The following is a 23,046-nucleotide window of genomic DNA, read 5'->3' as shown; positions in this document are numbered from 1 at the left end:
TTCGTACGTCAGACTTTCCTTTCTATGTAAAAAAGCAATAACCCCAAAAATAAAATTATAAGTGCATAATTTTGTACGTTTTCACTCGTTTTCTACAGCGGAACGATGTATTGAACTGAAATGAAACGCTTGCTTCGCTGCAACTTATTGTCAAGTTTCACTAGAAAAACAGGCTCAGCAGTGAAATGAACCGTACCGTGGACTTTTGAAAAGTGAAATGCTCAGACTCCATACACTTTGTCCATGTCTGTTTCACACCTCATTGCTTCCGCCGATGAAAATACTCTTCAAGAACAGCAGACGCTCCGGAGGTATCAAGTACCGCGCCATTTTGCAAAGGACACTAAAGGCAAATATTAATCCAACGTGGACTGTTAAAATACAATTCCAGAAATCTCGTAGCGCTTCTTTCGTGCTAAGAAAAGATCTAGTTTAACAAAAAATCGCGCCTGAATGGTCCGAATACCTCTATCGCAATTCAAATCTTCCCCGGCCCCTTAACCGGGTAGTGGTTAGTGACAGACGGCGCTACGGACCCTTGTTCAAAACTCAAACACGCAGCCGTTCGCGTAAAGTGAACTGTAGTTAGGGCATCGCGCGACATCGCATGGACGTGGCAATCTCTCCTACTTGTAGTTCGTGCGAGTTTCGCGAGCCAACAAAACCAGTACAGCACTGCTCGATAACGAAACAGCTGCAACACAAACGCGCACGAAACCTCAAATACCTTTCGACTGCCCTCGTCGTTTTCAAGGAGAACGTCCGTTCTTTTTGTTAAAAATCGAACAGAACTGGACAAGTAGCATTTTCTTCCGTCTTATAATGTAATGATCTGCAAAGTACCAGACCGATTCGTCATCGGGCTGGTACTTGAATGGCTCGGGAGGGTGGAGTCTCAACTCGTGTCCTGCATTTACCTCGATTCATTTACTAAAGCTAAGTTCTCGATAATATTGGCGCCTTTGATACTCTCGAGCATTAATCTATCCCTTTAGCCTGAATTAATATCTGCCTTTAGTGTGCCTTTATATTTTTATCAATAGTATTCTCCAAAAACCGAGGACTGAACTAAGGAATTTTCGAGAGCTTTACTGAACTATTGGGGGGGGTCAACGCGTGAAGTCACACGCACCGACCCCGGGGTTGTGGCACGAAGTTTAAAAATACAACTTTGACAGCAATTTTCTCTTCTAATAATCAACCCATTACCGCGAAATCAATGATACTGTAGTTTTTCACGAATACTTTATAAACATAAACTAATTCAGTGTTTCTATTTATGTTCCTTTAAAGCAAAAAAATAAAAAAAAGTAGAAGATGTCATGCCAACATCAGAAATGTTGGTTAAATTGTAATACAGCACCTAAGGAGCATTTTAATGGATTGATTTTTCAGAGTCGTTCATAATTAGAAGAGATAAGTGAAATCTAAATGTTGCATTGAGCCCATTTCACTCTGCACGGTGACCATGCAGTAATGGCAACTGAAATGTACACCATGCGACAATTAACCCACAAAAATGGAAGCTGTGCGGTCATGGCAACAGCATTGTTACCGCGCATGGCGCAAAGTGAACATACTGCAGCTGTGCAAATTACTATGCCACACCGTAAATTCGTTCCTTTTCCTTTTCGACTTCTCCCCATGCTCGTTCTAAGTATGTTTATTCAACCTCCCATGGATCGGGAAGTGAAATAGCAACACATTGGGCATTTGTATGAGTGCCGATCACATGCACCCATGCACCGAGCCTCTGCTTTTCCTAGGACAGAGTAAACTGACAACACCTGCCTATCCTTGATTTTGTGAACAAGATAATGGTTGAACGATGAGCTGTATCATTTGAACCTAAGTGAGCACAGTGAGCCATGGGTGAAAACTAGATACGAAGAACTGTATGAACAAAACTTGGTTGGAACAAGTAGTTTTGCCATGTCCAGTAACCGAACTGCAGCAGGAGGAAGCAAAGCATTAGTATGCCCCTGACAAACACACCGGAAGAAAACAGCCTCAGCATTTTTCTACCATTTTTAATGCAGTTGCTGAAAATTGCCTTGCATGGGTGCATGTGGAATGCAGCGTAGCACAGGTGACAATACCATGTGCGGTGTGAGCGAATGCTAAACACTACCTCGTGTTCAGTGATTGTCAGTATTATGACAGTAGTTGGAGGTGTATTAAAATTTTGGTCATCCTGGGACAGCAAGCTAGCTTTTAAGAGGATCCAATAAGAGTATAAATTCCAAACGATCTTTTGGAAACTGAGTTACCTAGATCATACAATTTTTTCCAGATAATAAAGTGCTGATGTTGACCCATAGTGATTGTGTGGTCAACCATCGTGCACAAGAATATCCTTATGTTGCTTGACTATTTGCAAAAAGGAAGCACCTTTTTTAACTCCCCATAGACTACCGGTTATCTCCTCTACGCACTACATGGCCTGTCCAGCTCCATTATTTCCTCTTAATGTCGACTAGAATCGCGGCTAGATAACTTGTGGGCCGTGCAGGCTGAGTGGAAGGATGCAAAATCATCACATAGAACTGGGGTATAATCTGTGTCAACCTAGTGGACATGTTCATTTCGTCTCCTGCTGAAATTCTAATTAACTGGGTTGGAGTATGCGTGAGAAGAAGACAGGCACCCCCAAGCAATCAGCACTTCAGGAGCAAACAAAATGGACATGTCCACTAGGTGGACACTTGCAGAATACCTCCATGGCATGTAAAGTCTTTGTGCACAGAAGCCTTACTGTTGACTCTGCCAGAAGGTGCTTGGCAATGGCCATCATTGATTGTCCAGGCTTGTTGTTGTTCACAATGGTTTACACCTGCTAAACCACATGCACAATGTCTAATACCTGGCACTGCTTCTTTGCCAGAGGTGACATGTCACCATCAAAAGTCATGAGGTCTTTTCTTACCTTAAAAACAAAGTACTTTGTCACGTTCAGGAAAGAAGCGGTCTCCAAGTTGCTGTGGCTGGCAGCTAAGATGTGCACGCTAAGAGTGCACGCATTTTCAACTCCTACCCCACACCAAAGCATCCCAAACACCATGCTAAGATTACAGTACTTTGGCTAGGACTGTTTCATGATCTAGGACCATAATCTAGCCTCACCATGTGTCACAATTAACGTGCACTGTAAGCGAAAACACTACCACAGGAATCAAATAGTTGGGTATGGTGAATTCAATATATTCACACCATCCCACTAGCAAAGATTTGACATGAAATATCTAATTCACACTCACAAAAGCCATTTATATTAACAATATACATTTTCAACTGTTCACATGTCACACTTTTATGTTGTAACTCTCACTTCTTGCTCCCTGGGGCTTTACGGAGACGTTTGCTTTTTGGTTTTACTGTACCAGACTTCGGTGCTGAACAGCTGCCTGTAGATGCCACGCTTGCATTGTCCTCATCCTGGAGAGACATCACGCAGACTTAGTAACTTTTCTCAATACCAGATGTATGCCACTGCAACACCGCTGTACACTGTCACAGTACTCTGAGCATTTTTTTTTTTTGTTATGCATTTCTCATGCAATAATGAGTGTTGGCAAGCTAGTTGGTACATGACTTTGAAAGCGAAACAGTGCTAAGAGCTGGCCTAAACAGAAAGACACAAAATGGTGCTCAGTCTTGATCCTCTCTGTTTAGTCCCATTCTTAGTGCTATTTTGTTTTTAAAGTGTTTCTAGTAGAGTACCACCAAACCACTTAAAGAAAGAGAGGATAACGCCCTAGTTCATCGACGAAACTGTTAGGTAATGAATCTGTGGGTTAATTCTAACACTAATGAACACATGTGCCTATTTGTTACCTTAATTATACACAGTATACACACAGTTCACCTACTACAGTCCATGCAAAGGGCACAATTTTCACCCACATGACTACAATAAGGACTACCTTTTTGGCCTTCTTTATAAAGCACCACAGGAACTCAATAAAAACAATCAATTGTTTTTCAAGCACATTAAAAAGCTGAATTTAGCACTATTGAACCAGCAGTAAGATTCAGTTTATAATTTGAAAACAACTAATTTTTCAGGACGTATCCTCTATCTGAGGAGGTTAACAAAAGTACAGGCACAGGTGACATAGTTAATGCCCAAATATGTAACCCAGCATGTGTGGTGCTGCTCAGTTTTCCAATGATGGAAGCACAAAGACTGAGTAGATGATGTAATAATATTGTCTCACTACAGAGTCCTCAATCTTCAGCTTATTTTAGAGGTTAGCACTAGGCAGCTGTCTGAGGCTGAAGGGTTGGCCTGAAGCTTTGAAGTTACTTGCCTAATGCTTTGTTCTTTCACTGCATAAGTCAATATCTTATGAGGCGTAAAGCGTAATAAACAAAGCCACTAGAATGCCTGAACCCACAAGCATGAAGATCAGATATATCCATGATATCCATGTACTTCCCATGATTCCCATTGTGGGTCAACGACTTCAGTGCCAAAGTTCCCTCTAGTATAATGTAGGAAACTCTATGTGCCATGTGTTCAACGCATCTACTGTCATGCTCCGCTGAGACAAACGCTGCCACTAAAGGGGTCATTATTGGCGTCGCTATAGAGGTTAAACTTATGCATGCTGATTGGTCAAGTTCAAATTATCCAGTGAAGATAAATTTTAGGATCAAAATGATGAAAGTTTGCACTTATAGAAATGCATGAGCGCTGCCTGGGATCTTTGGTCGGGATCAAATTAACTGAAAAATCAAATTACCTGGAGTCAAGTTAAAGGAAGTCTACTATAGTATATTCACTTTCAGGAACACACAAGACAGCAGAACTAAAGAAAACAATGGTGTAAACACCAAGATAGGTAACAAAAATGTGCCTTACTGCACTGCCACTGGCTTCTGCAGACTCCTCTAGGCGAGCCTGTACTGTTGCTGAATTAATGCGAAAGTCTCGAGCGGTGCTCATCTTCACAAACTCCATAAGGTTGACCTGCATGGGTAGCACATACAGGTTGACTCATGCATATGCCTGAAACGGACATATGCCAACTGACCTTTGACTTCTTCATCAACTGGATGAGCAGCTTCTCATGTTGTTCAATGGCATAAATTAGGGATGGAATGGTACTTAGTTCCCTTACAACTGCAGCCTTAACACAGGTGGCAAAAGAAGAATGATGTGAATACAAAAGCATCACTCAAAAGTGTACAAATTTATCACAAACAGAAGCACATCTCAGATGTTTGCACCTACCTTCCGCACTTCATCTCTCCGTGGTTTTTTCTTCGCTGGCTCCCTTTCAGATTCTCCATTCTGCATTTGGGGTAGGGGTGGAGAGCACTTGAACAGTTCAAAACAATAGACTGATCCTAGTTGTAACGAAAAGGAGCTCATCCAAGCTAAAGAAATTTAAACCAGAAGGTTTATCTGTGGCAAAAACAGTCATCAGTCACTTTCAATAGTTCAATCCTGGCATGAAATAAAGAATTGCTTTGAATTATCTGATTTTTAAATAAAACTAAATGGCTGAGAAGCATGGGCATTTTTCAGAAATGAAGCAGAAGGCCAAGTTAAAAGGTAGGTAAAAATAACTAATATCTAACAGATTTACAATGTATTTGCATTACTTGTACATTGCTCCCAGGACACCTTTATGCCACTTGCCCTTACCACCTTATAACGCACATATGCAAAGAAACATTGAGTTAAAGGGTCCCTAAAATTGATTTTGTTGTATGCCTTGACACACAGGGTATATCTCAAGAAATGCTTTCTCAAAAGAATTGCATACCAACGCGGTGTAATAACACAGTTGCGATGGGTAAACATTACGCTCCCTTCAAGCCATGGTGTTCCCCTTAAACTTTTACACCGTCAACCATCGCAATGTCGTGTTTACTTCAAGTGGTGATGCAGGTGTTGACTACTTCTCTACTTCTGGTTGATTTGAACCGTGTGTTCCCGTGTCTTTCCCATGCAGTTTTTCTTGCTAGCCTTGGGCTACATAGAGCAAAATTGAAGGACAAACTGCATGCGATGGATTGAAACGTGGTGGCGAACACACAATGTTCGCTGGCTTGCACCGCATCATGAGAAAAGAGATGGATGCCACCACGGGCGTTCACCGAATTTCTGCAGTACAAACTAGAAAGTAGCTGTTTCCGGTAATATCTCATTTTGATAACCGCCTGATAACATGTAAATATCTAATAACATATGTTTACGATTGCTTGTAAGATTTCTTTGCAGCCATCAGTGGAATAAGAAATCGTTGCCACTAACTTGTGAATGTGGTGAAATTGGATATTTATAAGGCTTTCTCTACTCTTTAAAATCTAAAAATAAATTTTTTTTACATTAAAATATTACCCCCCCCCCCCCCAAAAAAAAAGGGACATTGTCATCGGACCTACACTTCCTGTCTGGGAGGCAGAGACAGTACTACTGCACCAAGGTCTAACTCATGATGGCTTTTGACAGACTTATAACACGGTTATAACAAGGAGGCGCTGCTGCCCCGTCAACTTTTGTATGTTTTCTATGGTGAAATAACCCCTTACTACAATTCCCCAAAGCCGTATTATCGGTTATAACGATGAAGTCTGGCTTCTGGTTGTCCATGCTGACAGGCAATGGAATGCAAAACCTTGCAAAGAAAAAGAAAAATTCAAGCCACTGCACCCTCCCCGCCGCCCCGACAGCTGCCATGCGCTCAGCCTGCTTCGAATTGCCAGCCTCGCGTTCCTCTCTTCCGTAGCCTTTCCACCCCTCTGTACACGAATGGGCTGTGCCCATAGCTCTGCACTGTGCCACCCTCTGAAACACGAATGGACTGCGCCAACTGTGCTGCCAGCACTGTTCCTAGATTGCTCGCTAGCCCCTCATTCTGCGCAGTTCTGACAATGGATTAAGTCACTCGTGCTCGTTTTTGTTGGTTGCGTTGAAGTTGTTCCTGACCACGTGGTTTCTCAGCCTCGTTTCACTCACCATCAAAACGGAAAATGGCTGATCCGCTCGCTGATCATTGGCAATACACGGCGTTGTCGGTGAAAAGAAAGCGCACTACTATAGATTTGAAAATGCAGGGCCTGTAACCGATGAGCCGATCGTCATGAATGTGCTTGCATTGGATAGCAATGACGACAGTGATAGCGATGACCACAGTGACGGCCATGACGGGAGCGACGACTCAGTAGGGAAGGCTGCCTCTACTTTGTCCTTGCAGGAGGCCCTGCAGATGATTCAGTCCCTCCGGGGCTTTGTTTTCGCGAGGGACTTTACGCTGCACAACGTGGAGCACTTTGGTGCCTTGGGGAAAGATGTGGGCAAGCTTAGCTTAAAGCAAGTGTAAAGGGGGTTTATTCGGGTCGTAGAGCAGCAGCGACAAACGTAGCACCAGCAGGTAGGGCGCAGCCAGAGAGCGAACTGGGTACGAGCCACACAATAGGCAACAGGGCTTTTCAGCCTGCCGATCTTCTTTGTCAAAATTACCCACGGAATTGAAGAGTAGCCATGCTGGCGACCCAGGAAGAGGTGAGCAGATCGTAATACACCTTCAGCCGGTCAATGTGCAGTCTCTCCCTCCCGACGACACAGATTGGGAGATGGCGATAAGGGTTCGACCACGTAATTAACTGGTGATGGTTGCGCAACCACGCAGGAGGGCCCATGGTACTTTGGAAGGAGCTTGAACGAAAGGCCAGGAGCAGCAACAGGTGGGACCCATATCACACGAGTGAGTCGATGGGGAAGGGGTGAGGGGCTGAGCTGAGGTCATGACGCTGTTTTTGGCGGCACTGTTCAGCAGACGTCAAAGAACGGGCCAGCTGTCGGCATTTCTTGGGATACTGAGCGACTGTAGAAATAGGTGACCATTCAGCAGGGTCTGGCTGGTACGGGAGAACGGTATCAATGGTGCTGGAGGGATGGTGGTTGTAAAGCAGAAAGAATGGTGAGAATCTGGTAGTGGCTTGAGAGGCAGTGTTACATGCGTATGTGATGAATGGAAGTACAAGATCCCAGTTGGAGTGGTCAGATGCAACATACACTGATTGCATGTCACCAAGAGTTCTGTTCAATCGTTCCATTAAGCCATTGGTCTGTGGATGATCAGCAGTAGAAGTGCAGTGAATAATTTGGCATTCAGATAGGAGTGACTGCAGGACTTCCGAGAGGAATATGTGACCCCGATTCGTCAGCAGTTCACGAGGTGTGCCATGGTGGAGAACAAAGTTGTTTAGCATGAATGAGGCGACGTCTTTTGCTGATGCGGCAGGCAAGGCGGCGGTTTCAGCATATTGTATCAAATGATCTACGGCGACAACAATCCATCGGTTGCCAGCTCTAGTAGATAGAAGAGGCCCGCATAAATCAATGCCGACACGGTAAAATGGTTGGGTGAGGAAGTGGCTGGAGAGGTGCAGTGGTGAGAAGCGGGACACATTTGCGTCGTTGGCGGGCAACGCAGGAGTGTACGTATTTGTGGACGAAGTTGTACATTCCTCGCCAATAATATCGTAGGCGAAACCGTGTGTAGGTTTTTGACACTCCGGTGCGACCATACTGCGGGTCAGAGTGAAAAGCGGAGCATAAATCTTGTCAAAGGTGGTGGGGCACTACTAAGAGCCATGTGGGGCCGTCATTGTGGTAGTTGCCGTGGTATAAAGTCTGTTGCGGATGGTGAAATGCTGCGCCTGTCCGTGTAACGCTCGAGGTACTGAAGCAGCCAGAGGTTTTGACAAAAACTCGAATATCATGATGATCCATGGGTCTTTTTGTTGCTCCGAGGCTATGTCCAGGACGTCAAGCAGTGAGATATCATGTCTGTATGTAGAAGTACTGCTGTCTGAAGTAACTGGGAAGCGCGAGAGGGCATCGGCGTCAGAATGTCTGCATCTAGAGCGATAGACAACACGGATATCATATTCCTGGATTCGGAGGGCCCACCGAGCGAGGCGGCTTAACGGGCCTTTGAGGTTAGACAACCAGCAAAGAGCGTGATGATCTGTCACCACGTTAAAGGGTCGACCCTAGAGATATGGGCGAAATTTCTGAAGGGCCCATACGATAGCCAGGAACTCGTTTTCTGTTACTGAGCAGGATCAAGTTTGAGCAAGTTTAGCAAGATCAGAAAGAATGCCTTCTTTGGAGACAACGTGGCCTAATATAGTCAGTTTTCGAGCTGCAAATAGGCACTTTTTTAAGCTAAGCTGGAGATCAGTATTCCGGCGACAGGTCAAAACTTGATGTATACGGCGAAGATGGCTCGGAAAATAAGGAGAAAAGAAGACAACGTCGTCGAGGTAGCAGAGACAAATATGCCACTTCAGGCTGCGCAGGATGCCGTCCATCATGCGTTCAAAGGTGGCAGGCGCGTTGCAGAGACCTAATGGCATGACAGTGAATTCATACAAGCCATCTGGTGTTACAAACACGGTTTTAGAACAGTCAGCGTCAGCCATGGGCACCTACCAGTAGTCAGAACGGAGATCTAAGGAGGAAAAAAAGTCCACTCCTTGCAAACAGTGAAGTGCGTTGTCGATACATGGCAATGGGTATACATCCTTTCGGGTAATCTTGTTAAGTCTTCGATAATCAACGCAAAATCGTATGGTCCAGTCTTTCTTTTTTAACTAGGACGACTGGCGATGCCCAGGAACTACTAGAAGGCTAGATGACACCGCATTTGAGCATATTGTTCACCTGGTCATTGATAATGCATCTTTCAGTCGCCGGTACTCGGCAGGGACGCTGTCGAATGGGTGCATGGCTCCCAGTGTCGATAGTGTGCGAAACAGTCGTTGTGCAGCCAAGTGATGTTGCTTGGCAGTCAAAGAGGAAGAGAAGCCTTGAAGCAATTGAAGAAGTTCGTCGTGCTGCGTCGTCGTAAGTTCATAGCAATAGCTGGCATTAAAGAATGCAGCAGTGACTGAGGAGGTGACGCCTCGAGAGTGGCAAGATAAGTGGAGTTGTCCATCGTGTCAAGTATGATGAGGCCAGTGGCTCTGCTCTGTCAAGGCTTTCACGGTGGCGTAAAGTAATTGGTTTGGCCAATGGGTTTGACACACACATGAGAGAGACGCCAGTTTTGAACTCGAGGACGGCGAACGGCGGCTAACTAAGAGTTCAGACGGAGCGAAGAGTACTGTGCCGTCATCTACAGAGTCACTAGAGATACTGACAAGAGCGGAAGACCAGGCAGGTAAAACGGTGTCTTCTGAAATGGCGATTTTGTGACAAGGGTCCTTGTGGTCAGTGATAATATCGGTCGAAAACTGAAACAGCTCGATTTCGGCACGGGCACAGTCAATGATCCTGTGATGTGCGGAGAGAAAGTCCAAACCTAATATGATGTCGTGTGAACATGATGGCAACACGATGAATTCTATGATATAAAGGACCTCCTGAATGACGACACGAGCGGTGCAGGCGCTCGATGGCTCGACATGCTGCACGTTAGCAGTCCGAAGGGACAGTCCAGAAAGCGGCGGCGTCACTTTTCCTATCTTGCGGCAAATACGGGCATCTATCGCTGAAAGTGCAGTGCCGGTGTCGACAAGTGCTAGGGTCAATGTTCCTTCTATTGCGACTTCAATAACGTTTTTCGGGGAAGTGTGAGGCCTTATACATTTTGCTGACAACGCTGTTCTCACCTCCTGAACTGTGATTTTTAGTTTTCCTGGTGCAGAGGGCTCCGCCGACGGTGCATGGGGGAAAGCGAGCGGCGGCGAGGAAAAGGTGAACGGCGAGTGGAGAATGCGATCTCGACGGTAGGAGGAGATTCAAAGGTGTCTGAATAGTTGCGGTGTAGTTGGAAATGTGGCACATATGGACGCACATTGTTGGGGGACATTCGGTGTAAGGGGGCGACAGTGACGTGCCACGTGTCCAGCATGGCCACAATAAAAATAAATTGGACCGTGCCAATTCTTCCGTGCGCCAATGGTCTTGAGGTCGTGCATACTGCACCAGTGGCCTGACTGGAGGGGATACGGGCGGGCGCAAAGGTGGGCGAAGGGGACCGTAGGTCTGTGGTGCAGGCTTCGTAGCGACAGCGGTGTACGTCAGGGGAGCAGCAGTCGGAGCCTGCTGGAGAAACGGCGAAATGTGGTTGGCTACCTGCTCCTTGATGACAGATTGGAGAGCGGGCGCCAACGGAGAACTAGACTGGCCATGTACAAGTGGAATCAGAGAAAGCTGACGAGCCACCTCTTCACGGACGAACTCCTTGACCTGGAGCAGCAACAAAGTGTTATCCGGGGCAACAGCCAAGCTCAACATTGAAGTGGCCTGAGGAGGAGATTGGCGGGTCGTTATGCATTGTTTGTGTAGTTCGTCGAAACTTTGACAGAGACTGACGAGTTCAGAGACTGTCGTCAGATTTTTCGCCAACAGCATCTGGAAGGCGCAGTCTTCAATGTTTTTGAAGATATGGCGGATCTTCTCGGCATCAGCCATTGTGACGTCAGTGCAGTTACGGAGGTTGACAACATCTTCTATACAACTGGTAAATGTCTCCCCGCACTGTTGCGCATGACCAAAGTGCCCGTATACCTCCGCCACGTTACTTTTGAAGGTCATCCACGTCGTGAGTTGTTCGTGGTTGCGGTGCCACACGCCAGCGACACCGCTCAAATAAAACGACACGTCATTCAGTTTTTTGGTGTCGTCCCAGTGGTTGTGGATGCTCACCCAGTCATAGTCAGCGAGCCAGTCTTCTACGTCATGGTCTTCGGTACTGCGGAAGATGGGTGGGCCACGTTGACGAAACGGGCTGGGGCAGAACAGGGTAGTCACCGTGGTAGCGGGTTGTTGTGGTGGTGGTCCTTCTTCCAGCATAATGAAGACGGGCTGTAGTGTCTGATAGCGAAGTTCCAGAATGCCTGTTGTACCCAGCACCTCTACCAATTGTAAAGCGGGTTTATTTGGGTTGTAGAGCAGCAGCGAGAAACGCAGCACCAGCAGGTAGGGCGCAGCCAGAGAGCGAACTGAGTACATGCCACGCGATGGCAACGGGGATTTTCAGCCTGCCGATCTTCTTCATCACACAAGCAATGCTGACGGACATGGAATTTTATTGTGCAAGCCAGTGAGAAGCACGTGGCGGGATGCTTGTGGCGACCTTGCCTAAGCATTTCTTCAGAATTTCTCAAGCAGAGAAGCTGCCGAGGCAACCTTCAATTGTGGCATTTTTTAAAAGCCCAATTTTGGGGCCACCAAAGCAATTGCCTCGGCGGAGCTTGCATGTCAGTTGCTGTAACAGCCGCAGCTCTTTAGATGTGACTGGAGCAAAAAGCAGTTAGACAGTTAAACAAGTGAACACGATCAGCAGCTGGATGGAGGAAGGTAGTGGGGAGGGGCACTGGCCTCCCTGCCATTATAGCTTTCTCACAACAGCTCTGCCATTCCTCTATTTTGATTGTTTTTCATGCAATCTGGGTGGAACAATTATTGGTTACAACAATAGAATTTTCATGTCACTTGAATATTGTTACAAGTGGGTTTGACTGTATTAGAAAGCAAGTTAAACTGCCTTCGCAATGCTTTTTTCGGATCTCCTCTTAGGATATTTTTCTGCTATCATATTCCGGAAAAATTATACACAAAACTTTGCTCTCCGACAATTGCTGAACCTGCAATTACTGCTAAAAGTGACTTTCCAAAACTGGAGGCAATCACTGTGTTAACTAAGAAGGTTGGCGATCGCATTGACATGCAGCGCTTGCATCTTCTGCAGTGTGTACTCGCTGCTTTACTCCCTGCCAATACCTGCAGAGCAAGACGAGCATAATACAGTGCTGGTATTATTCATCTTCTTGCCACCAAAGAAATCATTGCTGCTCCTACTTTCACTGGCTGCCATTGCTAGAGCTGTAGCAGACGATCTGCATTGTCAGGCAGAAGTGGCCATTGGTTTGAAGAAATGTCTAAATTTATTGCATTTGTGTACTTATTGATGCGGTAACATTCTTAGGTTACTTCACACACTTTCTGAGGTGTCGGCCAGTTGGTCTGTCTGTCTGCCTCTCTCCCTCCGACATGGGTCACTGTAGATGCGGGACTAGTTGGCACAGCTTCTTGAAGAAACTCTGATGCCGACTGGAACACTGGGTATGTGCCACTGGGTCTGTGCTGGCCTTTAATGAACCTCTTTGATGCCGACTTCGATCACTGGCTATGTGCCAGTAGGTGTGTGCTGCTCTTCAATGAATGTCTTGGACGAACTTGAGTAACTAGGTATGTGCCACTGGGGATGTGACACTCTACAATGACGAGAAAGATCCCTTAAACTTCTCCTTTGCTGAGCAGAATCAAACCCACATCACAATGGTTCCTCAAGGACAGCAACCCAACGCATTAGCAGGCTGGGCCACAAATGCACAGGGTATGTTTCACATTTATTAGACGCCTTTCATGCGAATGCTTTCGCAACCTGCGTCATGAATGCCCTGGGTATGTGCCGCTCTGCAATGACGATCTCACTAACTTCGATCAATGGGTATGTACTATGGAGTGTGCGGCAAGCGAGGGAACCATTCTCAGCATTCACAGGCACCGGTGCGCTACACTTCTTGTCTGGTAGGCCGTGTGCGAACTTCTCGGCAGTGTCACTAGATGGTGCTGTGTGTCCAGAAAGAAGCGCGAGCGACCAGCCTGGTTGCCACATGATGCGTTTTTCAGCGTTCGCCACGCACTGGCCCATCATGCATTTTGGAGGCCATGCACAGGCTTCGTGTCACCGGCACTAGATGGCACCGAGTGCTCTCAAAAGGCCCCACACCAGGCCCCATAGCAAATTTTGGTTATATGCCGGCAGTTGTTACGTGTCCTCTAGGGAGCATTCTGCCACAAAAATTTTTCAAATTGGCTCATTAATAGCCGAGATAATAATATTTCAGTGCCGCGAACACATGATTTCAGAAGGCAAGCTTCACTGCCAAGCGATACACTCTCTCCTCTTGCCCCGTCAAGCCTTCGCAAGCGAAATTCCTTTCCTGCCTTCTCCCATACTAGATCTCGAGGATCACACGACGCATACGTCACGGGCCCCGCCTTCACATTTTTTTTTCTTTTCGCTTTATTGCAGCACGGCGCACTTCCGCTGATGGCGTCGTGTGTGAGCTGTTGCGATTGTCTCATTTCGCCCAGCACTCGACTTTACGCGCTGTGCACGAGGACACTTGACTAGCAGTATAAGTCCGTGCTACACGAATACTGAGGCAGACACAAGCGGATCATAGAACATGTTCCCGCGCTGGAACACGGTAAAAAAAGACATAGTTTTGGTATCTGCACGTGCAACTGTACAACGTGGGAACAAGCAGACGAAATGGAAGTACATCTCTCTTGCTGTGGTGCGAAGTAAAACAAAAACATGCAGACACTCGGTCTGCGTGTTTTGTTATTTCTCTAAGCTTTAATTCGTCTATTCAAGCAACATATTACACAAATAACAAATGTTGCCTTGAATAATTCTTGAAGTCGCGTGTCACCACAAGCGACATTACAGCACAAACATGTGTATGTAGGCGCATTAGCATGTGTACGTCATCCTCCAGCTTGGAGTGCGGCAGCCACTCTGGAGAAGGGAAAACGGCATTCAGTTTGAAGTTTCAGATCTTTCTGCAGTGCATAGCGATGCAATACATTGAAGACACAATCGTTATCATATCACGCATTGTATGCTCTGCGCTTGTCAGCTCGAAATGGCCAGACCTGGTGAGGGGTCCTTTAAGCAAGAAAGAGGAGTTCTGCTGTAGTACATGCCTCATACATAACTTTTTCTGATAGTACCAATACGTTGTGTCGCTATATTGATTTAATGTAATTGCATTACTGTCGACAGTCATCGAGAGATGGTTTCAGCCACAATTTTTTTTAGAGTACACAAATAACTATGTATACGTATGCTATTAAAAATAACCTGAATGCAGTGGTGCGCTTCAAGCATTCCTGATGATGTAACATGGGTAGCCAAGAAGATTGCTCACCCAAGTGACATCACTCACTCACTTTATGTAGCATGGGAAAGGGCTGCTGAAAACGCAGGGGAGTGGCGCCACTGTGATTGGTAGGGATGCACATTTTTAAAACCTTATAATAAATTTTATGCTTTACAAGGGCCGCTTAAATCTCTCCCAAGGATCAGAAGAACCCACCCTACCGACTCTGAATGTTTGTACAAAATCATCAAAATCTTTTCGGGTCCCTTTAACAAAGCTCGACATGCTATGTGTCATGGTTACTTAGGAGCTATGGGATCAAATGAGAGCTAGGGTGGCCACGTTTGAATGGGGGTGAAATGCGAAAATGCTTACGTACTTCAACTTAGGTGCATGTGGGTGGTCAAAATTATTTAGGGCCCTCCATAATGATGTCCCTCACAGACAACCCTGCAGGTTTGGGACTTTAAACCCCAACTATTATCAAGCATCAAAGCTAGCAATGTGTCCCTTCTATCAGTGGCTTTTCCTGGGTTTTCAGCTATAGTTGGCATTCAACATGCTCAAAGCTACAACCACCACCAGCCATTGCCCTAATGGTGGAGTGCTCGACTGTGGTAAGGTCAGCCTAATTAACAACAGATCAAGCACACAACAGTGTGAATGCACAGTCATAGGCTTTTTGCTTTCCAGTTTTACCAATACAAAACAAAAATATTCCCGGAAAAGTCCACTCAATTTAAACTTGTTATGAGCAATAAATTTAAACTTGTTCTTCTGGCTCCTCCAGTATTTCCATAAAATGAGCACAACACAATGCTAACATTGTGACCAAGTAGAATAGCAACTGCTATCACATGCTTCTTTTTTCTGCCCCCTAGACTGCAGTGGTAGGGTCAGTAGATAATGGAGGTAACAAAATTAGTGGGACGAGTCAAAATTGCTGTATCTAAAATGATACAAGCCAAGCTTTTATTGCCAAGCTCCATTCCTTGTTAGAATAAGAGCACATGTCAGTACAAGACCTTACTCTATGAAGCTCAGTATAACGTAGTATTAAATTTAGTTCAAGATGTTTTTTAAGAAGCTGGAATGGTTCACATACTGGAATTTTCAATGAATTAGTTAAACAGAGAAATCTATGAATATTTTTTTTTACTAATTTTCTGCTTTTGTTAATGCACTTTGGTTTAAACAAGGCTCTCACTTTCGTGCCACTATTTTTGCCGGGCCAAGGCATGGAAGGAGAGCATTCTCATCATTGTGTGCAATAAAGGCTGCCTCAAGACAGTCTAGATGCGTAGAAGGCCCCACTAAAGGTGTTCACACATTTGGTCAAATATAACAAACGAATGCAGCATGCTTTGCACTTGTTGCTGCGGTGTCAGCAGGGTGAGACAATGAGTGAGGGACTTGTTCCTGATTTCCACATATGCAGAATGACCAGTGCTGGTACACATTCAGCCAAGGGTTCTTTGATGAGATGCGACTATGCCCACAACATTTGCCCTCACTCAAACACTCCTGTTCGGTTGTGTAAATATGTAAAAGAAATGGGAAGATGGATCAAGTGTGCCTCACATTGATGCATGTAAGGTGCTCAAGTAAATGTGAGCCAATGACTCTTCAAAACTCGACCAAACAAAACTGGTGCAAACTAAAACTTGCAATGTGCTTCTCTGGACACAGTACTCACTTGGAGGAAGGTGATCATTGTGTAGACATTTGGTGTGAGCTGTGTCGCTGCAAGCTTTATAAGCTTTTCATATTTGCTGCAGAAGCTACCAAACTTCGAGGTGTAGAGTGACAGATACTGCAAAGAGTCGTAAAAATTAATAAAATGACCAACAGTAGTGAGTTAGGCCCATTTAGAAATTAAAGGCTATGGACCCTGATGAATTTTGTAGCTCTATTGACTACAGGCTGCCTGGAAAGCCAGTGCCTGCATTTTTGTAACTTGGAAATAATAGCCTACGTTGGTTTTAGTACAAATAAGTAGAAAAAGTGGGGAAAAGACATAATAAAGTGAGGCTGGGGGAAGAAGGGGTGTTCAGAGAAAGCAAAACCTGCTTCAAGTTAAAAAGGCCTGCCCCCTTGTTGCAGTTTCACTTTTTAGTCATTTTAGTGCTTATTTTTGTGGCAGCTTCATAGACTAAGACCCTGAAACCCCAGCAGAATGCTGCTTTTGCAATTGTTTATCAAGTATGAGGACAAGATGTGCAAACTGAATTTGACCAATCACAGTGAACACAATATAGTGTCATATCCACGGCCAAAAATCACCGCCGCTGCATGCTACTGCAGTTGGTGGGGATATACATTTCTCAAGAAGACTAAAATACAAGTACACAGATGTTGGTGATGTCGTGGTCACCAAGGCATCATCAATACTAATTCTGTACTAACAAAGAATAAAAACTATATGCTTAGTCTGCATCCCAGGGCCCCTTTGTGTGCTAGCAAAAGCAGACACAATTTTCCTCAGTTTTTTTGCACTTTCGTTGAACAAGCAACAAGTTTCCACTGTACCAGTTTGCTAAGGCCAGCAAGTGAATTGTACAGCCGAGTGAGCTGCTTCATGACAGTCTCAGTGCACTGGCCAGCTGGCAGCTGAGACTGGGTCAGCTCTATGAAGATTGCCACCAGGTAGCCAAGCTGTCGGCACAGACCCACTTCCTGGACCTGTCTTGAAGATCCTGCAGAATCTAACAGTGCAAGGAACAGTGTCACATCTATTGTTCCGAATAAAACTGTGGCAATAAACTGAGAAAAAATCTTTTGTGTACGAACTATAACTGTAGAAATGCATTCATGCTCCCACATGCATGCACACACACAGTTTTTACCTTCTAAGGAAAAGAAGAAAGTAAATACAATTAGTAGCAGATAACTTGCACTTGCATCATATCACTGAATTTGAACTAATAACATGAGAAAACAGAGGCTTTAATAGCCTAAATTTGTCACACGGTGTTAGTGCATGGTCACCTATGGAGCACTAGGTTAGTTAAATGACAGCAGCAACCCATTGTGCAGTCACAAAAAAAAGCCAAGTCACAAAACAATACCTTCACTGTCACTGTCCTTCATATGTGCCTCCAAAGCAGTACAGGATCTGACCAGTGCCAGCAACCAGTCAATACGCTCATGCACTTTGTGGATGTGCTCGAGAAGTGCTGGCACCAGTGATGCTACTGTCTTGGCATTGATAAGGGAGAACACTTGGTTAGTGGAGAGCTCCACATCCTGTAAAAGTTAAGAAAGTACAGGTTGTATTGTATAAGGTTAATTGACAGAAATCAGATGATAAAGCAAAGAGGACGTACCTCATCCACATCTCCAAGGTTGTAATGAAAGCTGACAGCAATACTGCCAAAGTTCTTGAGACAGTCATGTGTCTGGTGGCTCACAGTAAGATAAAATGAGAGTAGACTGCGAGCAACAGCTGGGTCGGCTGGTGAGGTGGAAGACAACAATTTCTTTAATTCATCATTATGCCTGCTGTCTACCAAAGCAGAATAAATATGAAGAAAGAAGTGACAAAGCCTGAACAAGCATTTAAAGAAATGTATAAGAAAGGGAGCATAAAGCTGTGAAAATCCACACCTGTAATAACACACTGATTATTACCAAGCTAGTTCAGTGAGTCAAATGACAACACATTGAGATGCATATTAAATAGAACTGTGTACTCATTTCCTTGCTTCAGATATTCAATATTACAGTGAAACTTGAAATCGCAATATAACATCATGGCATTTAAAAACAACCATTGTATTAAAACAACAAGGTTTCTTTTGGTAAATCAGTTTTGCGGAAGCCTGCAAATTGGGGGAAATCACATGAAAGGGGAAAATTGTCATCCACCTGAATTGTAACAGGAAGCACCAAAGGAAACCGATACGGATTTCTTAGCAAGCCTCACAGCTGAAGAAAAATTTGTCCTGGTCCGGGATTCGAACCCGGGACCAACGCTTTCTGAGACGGTTTCCTTGTAGCTTCCTGCTACAATTCAGGTGGGTTACAATTTTCCCCTTTTAAGGCTTCCTTTTTGCTATAAGACTCAGCACCGCTATGAAGTTAAGCGAACACATTATTATGGTGACCTCAATGTTGTTACCCCCCCCCCCCAAAAAAAAAAGAATCTGAACTCTCCCTTGGCAATACAATATGCATACAAAATAAAAAAGAGCACTTTTCTTGTTAACCCTGTGAATACCAATGACAAGGTATCTGATGATGATGACTTATTGGCAGCCTCTTTGAAACAGGGCGATGATAAATAGTCACCTAGCCTGCTTGAATTACTCAGGTATACTATACACACTTTTCTTCTAACATTTTTGTATAAGACTCTTTAATCTTTTTTTCTTTCCCTCAAAACTTCGTCTACCTTGTACATATGCCTGTAACGGATCCGGTTATCTCAATCTCTTCCCTGCCTTTTTTCCACCAGCACTCTAAATGTAGCATCCACTTTCAACTCGCCATCCCAATGAGCATCCTATGGTTCCAACGATGAATTAACTCATCGTGAACATTTGGCAATTTTTGCAGATGTGTATGTGTTGTTTCTTGTAATTTTCACAAGAAAATAAAACGGCGGCGGCGGCGGCGGTGGCAGCAGCAGCAGCAGCAAAGAAGTACAAGGTAAGGCCAATGTGTGTTGTATGTTTAAATGATTCAGTAGTCCATGATTCCTTGATGCTAATAGATAATGAGCTCCAGAAAGATGCTGACAAAGAACAAAAGTAAAATCTTCCACAATTTATCCTTGGTCGAGGTAACAAAAAATAATTCTATAAGTCAAGACAAGCCAAACCTGATTGAGGAAATTCTACAGGAAGGATTACTTGGATAGATAGCGTGGCATTAAAAATTTGTGCACCAGAATACCAAGATTATGTTTTATAAAGGAATACTGAGGCAGAAAGAATTCTGTGTCCAGAGCAAAGAGTAAGCATAAGGTGAATGAGAACAAAATTATATAAGCTTGGCTCTGTATGTGGTGTTGTAGGTGTGATAAATGCGATCTGTATGCTGCCTTAAGAAAGAATGCGATAGTTGCATGAGTATGAAATAAGGCACAGTAGAGAGCAAAAAAAGGTCTTCAAGTTGAAGTAGCAGTGAACTTCAATGCATTTAAGCTATGTGCAAGTTTTCACCTTAGAAAAGAGACTCATCAAATTCAACATACATGATGAAAGGACCCCACTTGTGGATACAGAGTCAGATATTCCCCGGGGATGATGTAAACTTATCTTGGCATACAGTTTTGTGGACTCAAAAAGAATCAGAATCACAAGTGATTTGGACTTACTTAAGCTCATCCAGACTAACAGAAGCTTCGATTCACTGGGACTCACAAAGACTAAAGACTCAAAGTGAAGGAACCGTACATATGGCAACCACAGTGAAAAATTTAATAATTTTGTCAAGTTTTTAATAAAACTTGACAAAATTGACAATTCAGAACTTGACAATTCAGACCCCATATGGGCACTTTGTTGATTGTGAATAAGGCTCCCGTGTGAGGGCTGAAATATGAAGTTTTTAATAATTTTTCACCTTGCTTGGCACCTGTCCTGTTTCTTTACTTTTCTCGAGCAGATGAGATTTCGTTACTCTAACCTCCGCTCACTAAGACTCAGTCCCACTTGGGTTCACTTCGTCTCACTCAATGTCATCGGGACTTACTCACACTTAGACTCACAGGGGACTCTGAGCCTCAGTAAATTAATAAGTGAGTTTACTTCTCCACGGTTACAAATGATGAGGATAGTGGCAAAGATGCAGCAAACAGGACTGTCACAGCTGGGAGTGTAATAGAAGAAACAAAAACGAAAACAGAGGGAACGAGAGAGAAATGCACTGCTGCTGTGCAAGACTGATGCACGCTAACATCTTCCAAAAATATGTGTATGCTGCGGTGAGTGTAAAAAGTGAAAGACATGAGGGACAAGCCTAGGAAGAGTTCTACTACATTAAATGGCTACAACTTGTCTGTTACTGAGCTTTTATTTTGGAAAAGTGTTTAGAAATAACCTTCCATGACTAGTGCTTTAAGCTGGTGGTTGGGAAAAATTTCTTGACTGAACACGGTTTCAGGGCTCTTTATTGAACGCCTCTGCAATGCTTTTGACAACTACATAGTGTAGCTGGTCAGTCGAGCCATCCTCAATTTTAAAAGTAAGAAAGCTGAAATATAGTTTTCTTGCTCCACTATTTCTTCAGGTGTGTATTAAAGCCACCAATTTCATTATTGCAGGCACAAGCCACCGTATTTCTCGGCTCGCCCTAGCACGTTTTCACTCGCACCTAAAGCATACAGTGCAAAGGAGGTAATAGGGTCTTATTGCATTTGGACTTGATGTAGAACATGATGCTGCTCCACTTCGGCGGTCGCTCTTGGCAGTGCAGCATGCAATTTGAGAGGTGTGTTCGCAAGCAGCTGCGTTTATTTCAACTATTTCAACATCTGCGTTCGTGGAAGTTTTCAGTTATTGTCTCAGTATTCCTTCGCGGCAGCAGCGAAATTTTGTTATATTGAAATTGTGTATAGACACACTTTATTATATTGAAGTTCTAAATACATGGTTGCTATATGGACAAGAAGTTATAAAAAGTTATACTTCACTATATCGAGAATTTCGTCATATTGAAGTTCGCTAGATCAAAGTTTAACTGTAGATACTAGTATTTCAATGAAGCACTACAGAATATTCAGACACTTTGTGGCCTTCATTGTGGGGGAAAAATCAGTTGGCGAGTGTACATTGTTGCGTTTATGTATTTTCCGTGAAAGCAACAAGGTATTAAGCAGTGGGCAAAGGTAGGCGGACTGTTCAACAGCTTGCTGCCTGACTAATATCAAGTGGAGGGTGGTTGCTTCACTCACTGTACAGCATAGATATAGCAGCACTGCTCCAGGTCTGTAGGTGCCCACCAATAAATATTGTTCTATTACAAAAGAGAGAGAGAGAGAGAGAGAGAGAGAGAGAGAGAGAGAGAGAGAGAGAGAGAGAGAGAGAGAGAGAGAGAGAGAGAGAAGGAACGAAGAAATGAAGGCCTACTTATGCTCTGCTGCTTGCAGATTTCCTTCATCCAATCTTGAAGGTCACCAAACAGTAGGGAACCCGGCTCAATAAATCGGCACAGACAGCAGCAGATGACCATTATGGGAATGAGCTCCTTCAGCCGTGTACTGTCTTCAGTCTGGCACAAGATGTCATTTACCAGTGCCTGCAGCATGTATTAAAGTAATTTAAAGCAACATGCACCAGGTGAGACAAAACAGACAGTAAAAAGGCCTCCACAGAAGTGTATAAACAAATGAGAAGCCATTGCAGGCCTCTAACCTGTTACTACAAGATGTATCATATAAGATATGCATAGAACAACTTTTTCAAGCATAACAGGATCGAAAAGAAAGAAAATGCTACATATTGACCTGGAATTTACGTCTTCTCTAGCACTGAAACCTATAGCAACTTTAGCAGTGGAAATAACGTTTTAGTTAATTTTTCTTTAAAAATAAGAATGGGAGCACCTCGTCATAACAGGCAGAAAGTTAGAAAATAAACATGTTATTTCAACAATTCATACAATTGAAATCAGCGCACAAAAATATCAGGGTGCTTATTTATTCTTAGCATGCTGTGATGCTTCAATGAACAATGCATGCAGTCATGGCTTGTTTTGTGGAGGACACTAGAGATATGTTTCCTGGTAAAAGAACAAATATGGCAACAAAATTTATTGTTTGCATGAGCTACACTTTTTCTTAGAACTATTATTGATGCAAAATAAGTAATAAAAAGAAAATGCCATCGTGTTTATGATAAAGATAGTGTGGGACCTGCCATGGTACAGTAGCTACTACAGTGAAATCTCGTTACTACGAACACCACGTTAACAAACTTTTCAGATTAGTGAACTTTTCAGAAATTCCCTGTTGACTTCTTATGTTTTCAATGTAAAAATATTTCAGTACTACGAACTTCAGAATACCGAACTTTCCAGAATAACAATCGTTACTCAGTTTCCGAGTCATGTTAAAGGGACATTTAAGACAAATGCTGAGTCAAGCTAAAGTGATAGATTACTGCTCGAGAATCTCTA

The 23,046-nt window shown here is 44.0% G+C and overlaps 1 protein-coding gene across 5 annotated transcripts in view; it reads right to left on the bottom strand.

Annotated features, from left to right (window-relative positions):
• Positions 1–3,246: 3,246 nt before the first annotated feature.
• The window catches only part of FANCI (Fanconi anemia complementation group I), a 116,924-nt gene continuing 97,124 nt past the window's right edge, over positions 3,247–23,046 (bottom strand). For all 5 annotated transcript variants that reach the window (XM_075676469.1, XM_075676468.1, XM_075676464.1 and 2 more), the window contains 9 exons: positions 21,999–22,167; positions 18,252–18,379; positions 17,994–18,171; positions 17,455–17,630; positions 16,622–16,738; positions 5,237–5,296; positions 5,037–5,132; positions 4,865–4,972; positions 3,247–3,435 (listed from right to left, as the gene is read on the bottom strand). In XM_075676469.1, the coding sequence (XP_075532584.1) occupies positions 3,325–3,435; positions 4,865–4,972; positions 5,037–5,132; positions 5,237–5,296; positions 16,622–16,738; positions 17,455–17,630; positions 17,994–18,171; positions 18,252–18,379; positions 21,999–22,167 (1,143 nt within the window). In that variant the 3' untranslated portion in view covers positions 3,247–3,324. The remainder of the gene's footprint in view (positions 3,436–4,864; positions 4,973–5,036; positions 5,133–5,236; positions 5,297–16,621; positions 16,739–17,454; positions 17,631–17,993; positions 18,172–18,251; positions 18,380–21,998; positions 22,168–23,046) is intronic.

The sequence above is a fragment of the Dermacentor variabilis genome, unplaced genomic scaffold (genome assembly GCF_050947875.1).
Source record: "Dermacentor variabilis isolate Ectoservices unplaced genomic scaffold, ASM5094787v1 scaffold_12, whole genome shotgun sequence".
In the NCBI taxonomy this organism is placed as follows: domain Eukaryota; kingdom Metazoa; phylum Arthropoda; class Arachnida; order Ixodida; family Ixodidae; genus Dermacentor; species Dermacentor variabilis.
Note: the sequence above shows the minus strand (reverse complement) of the source record. Positions and strands in the feature narration are given on the sequence as shown.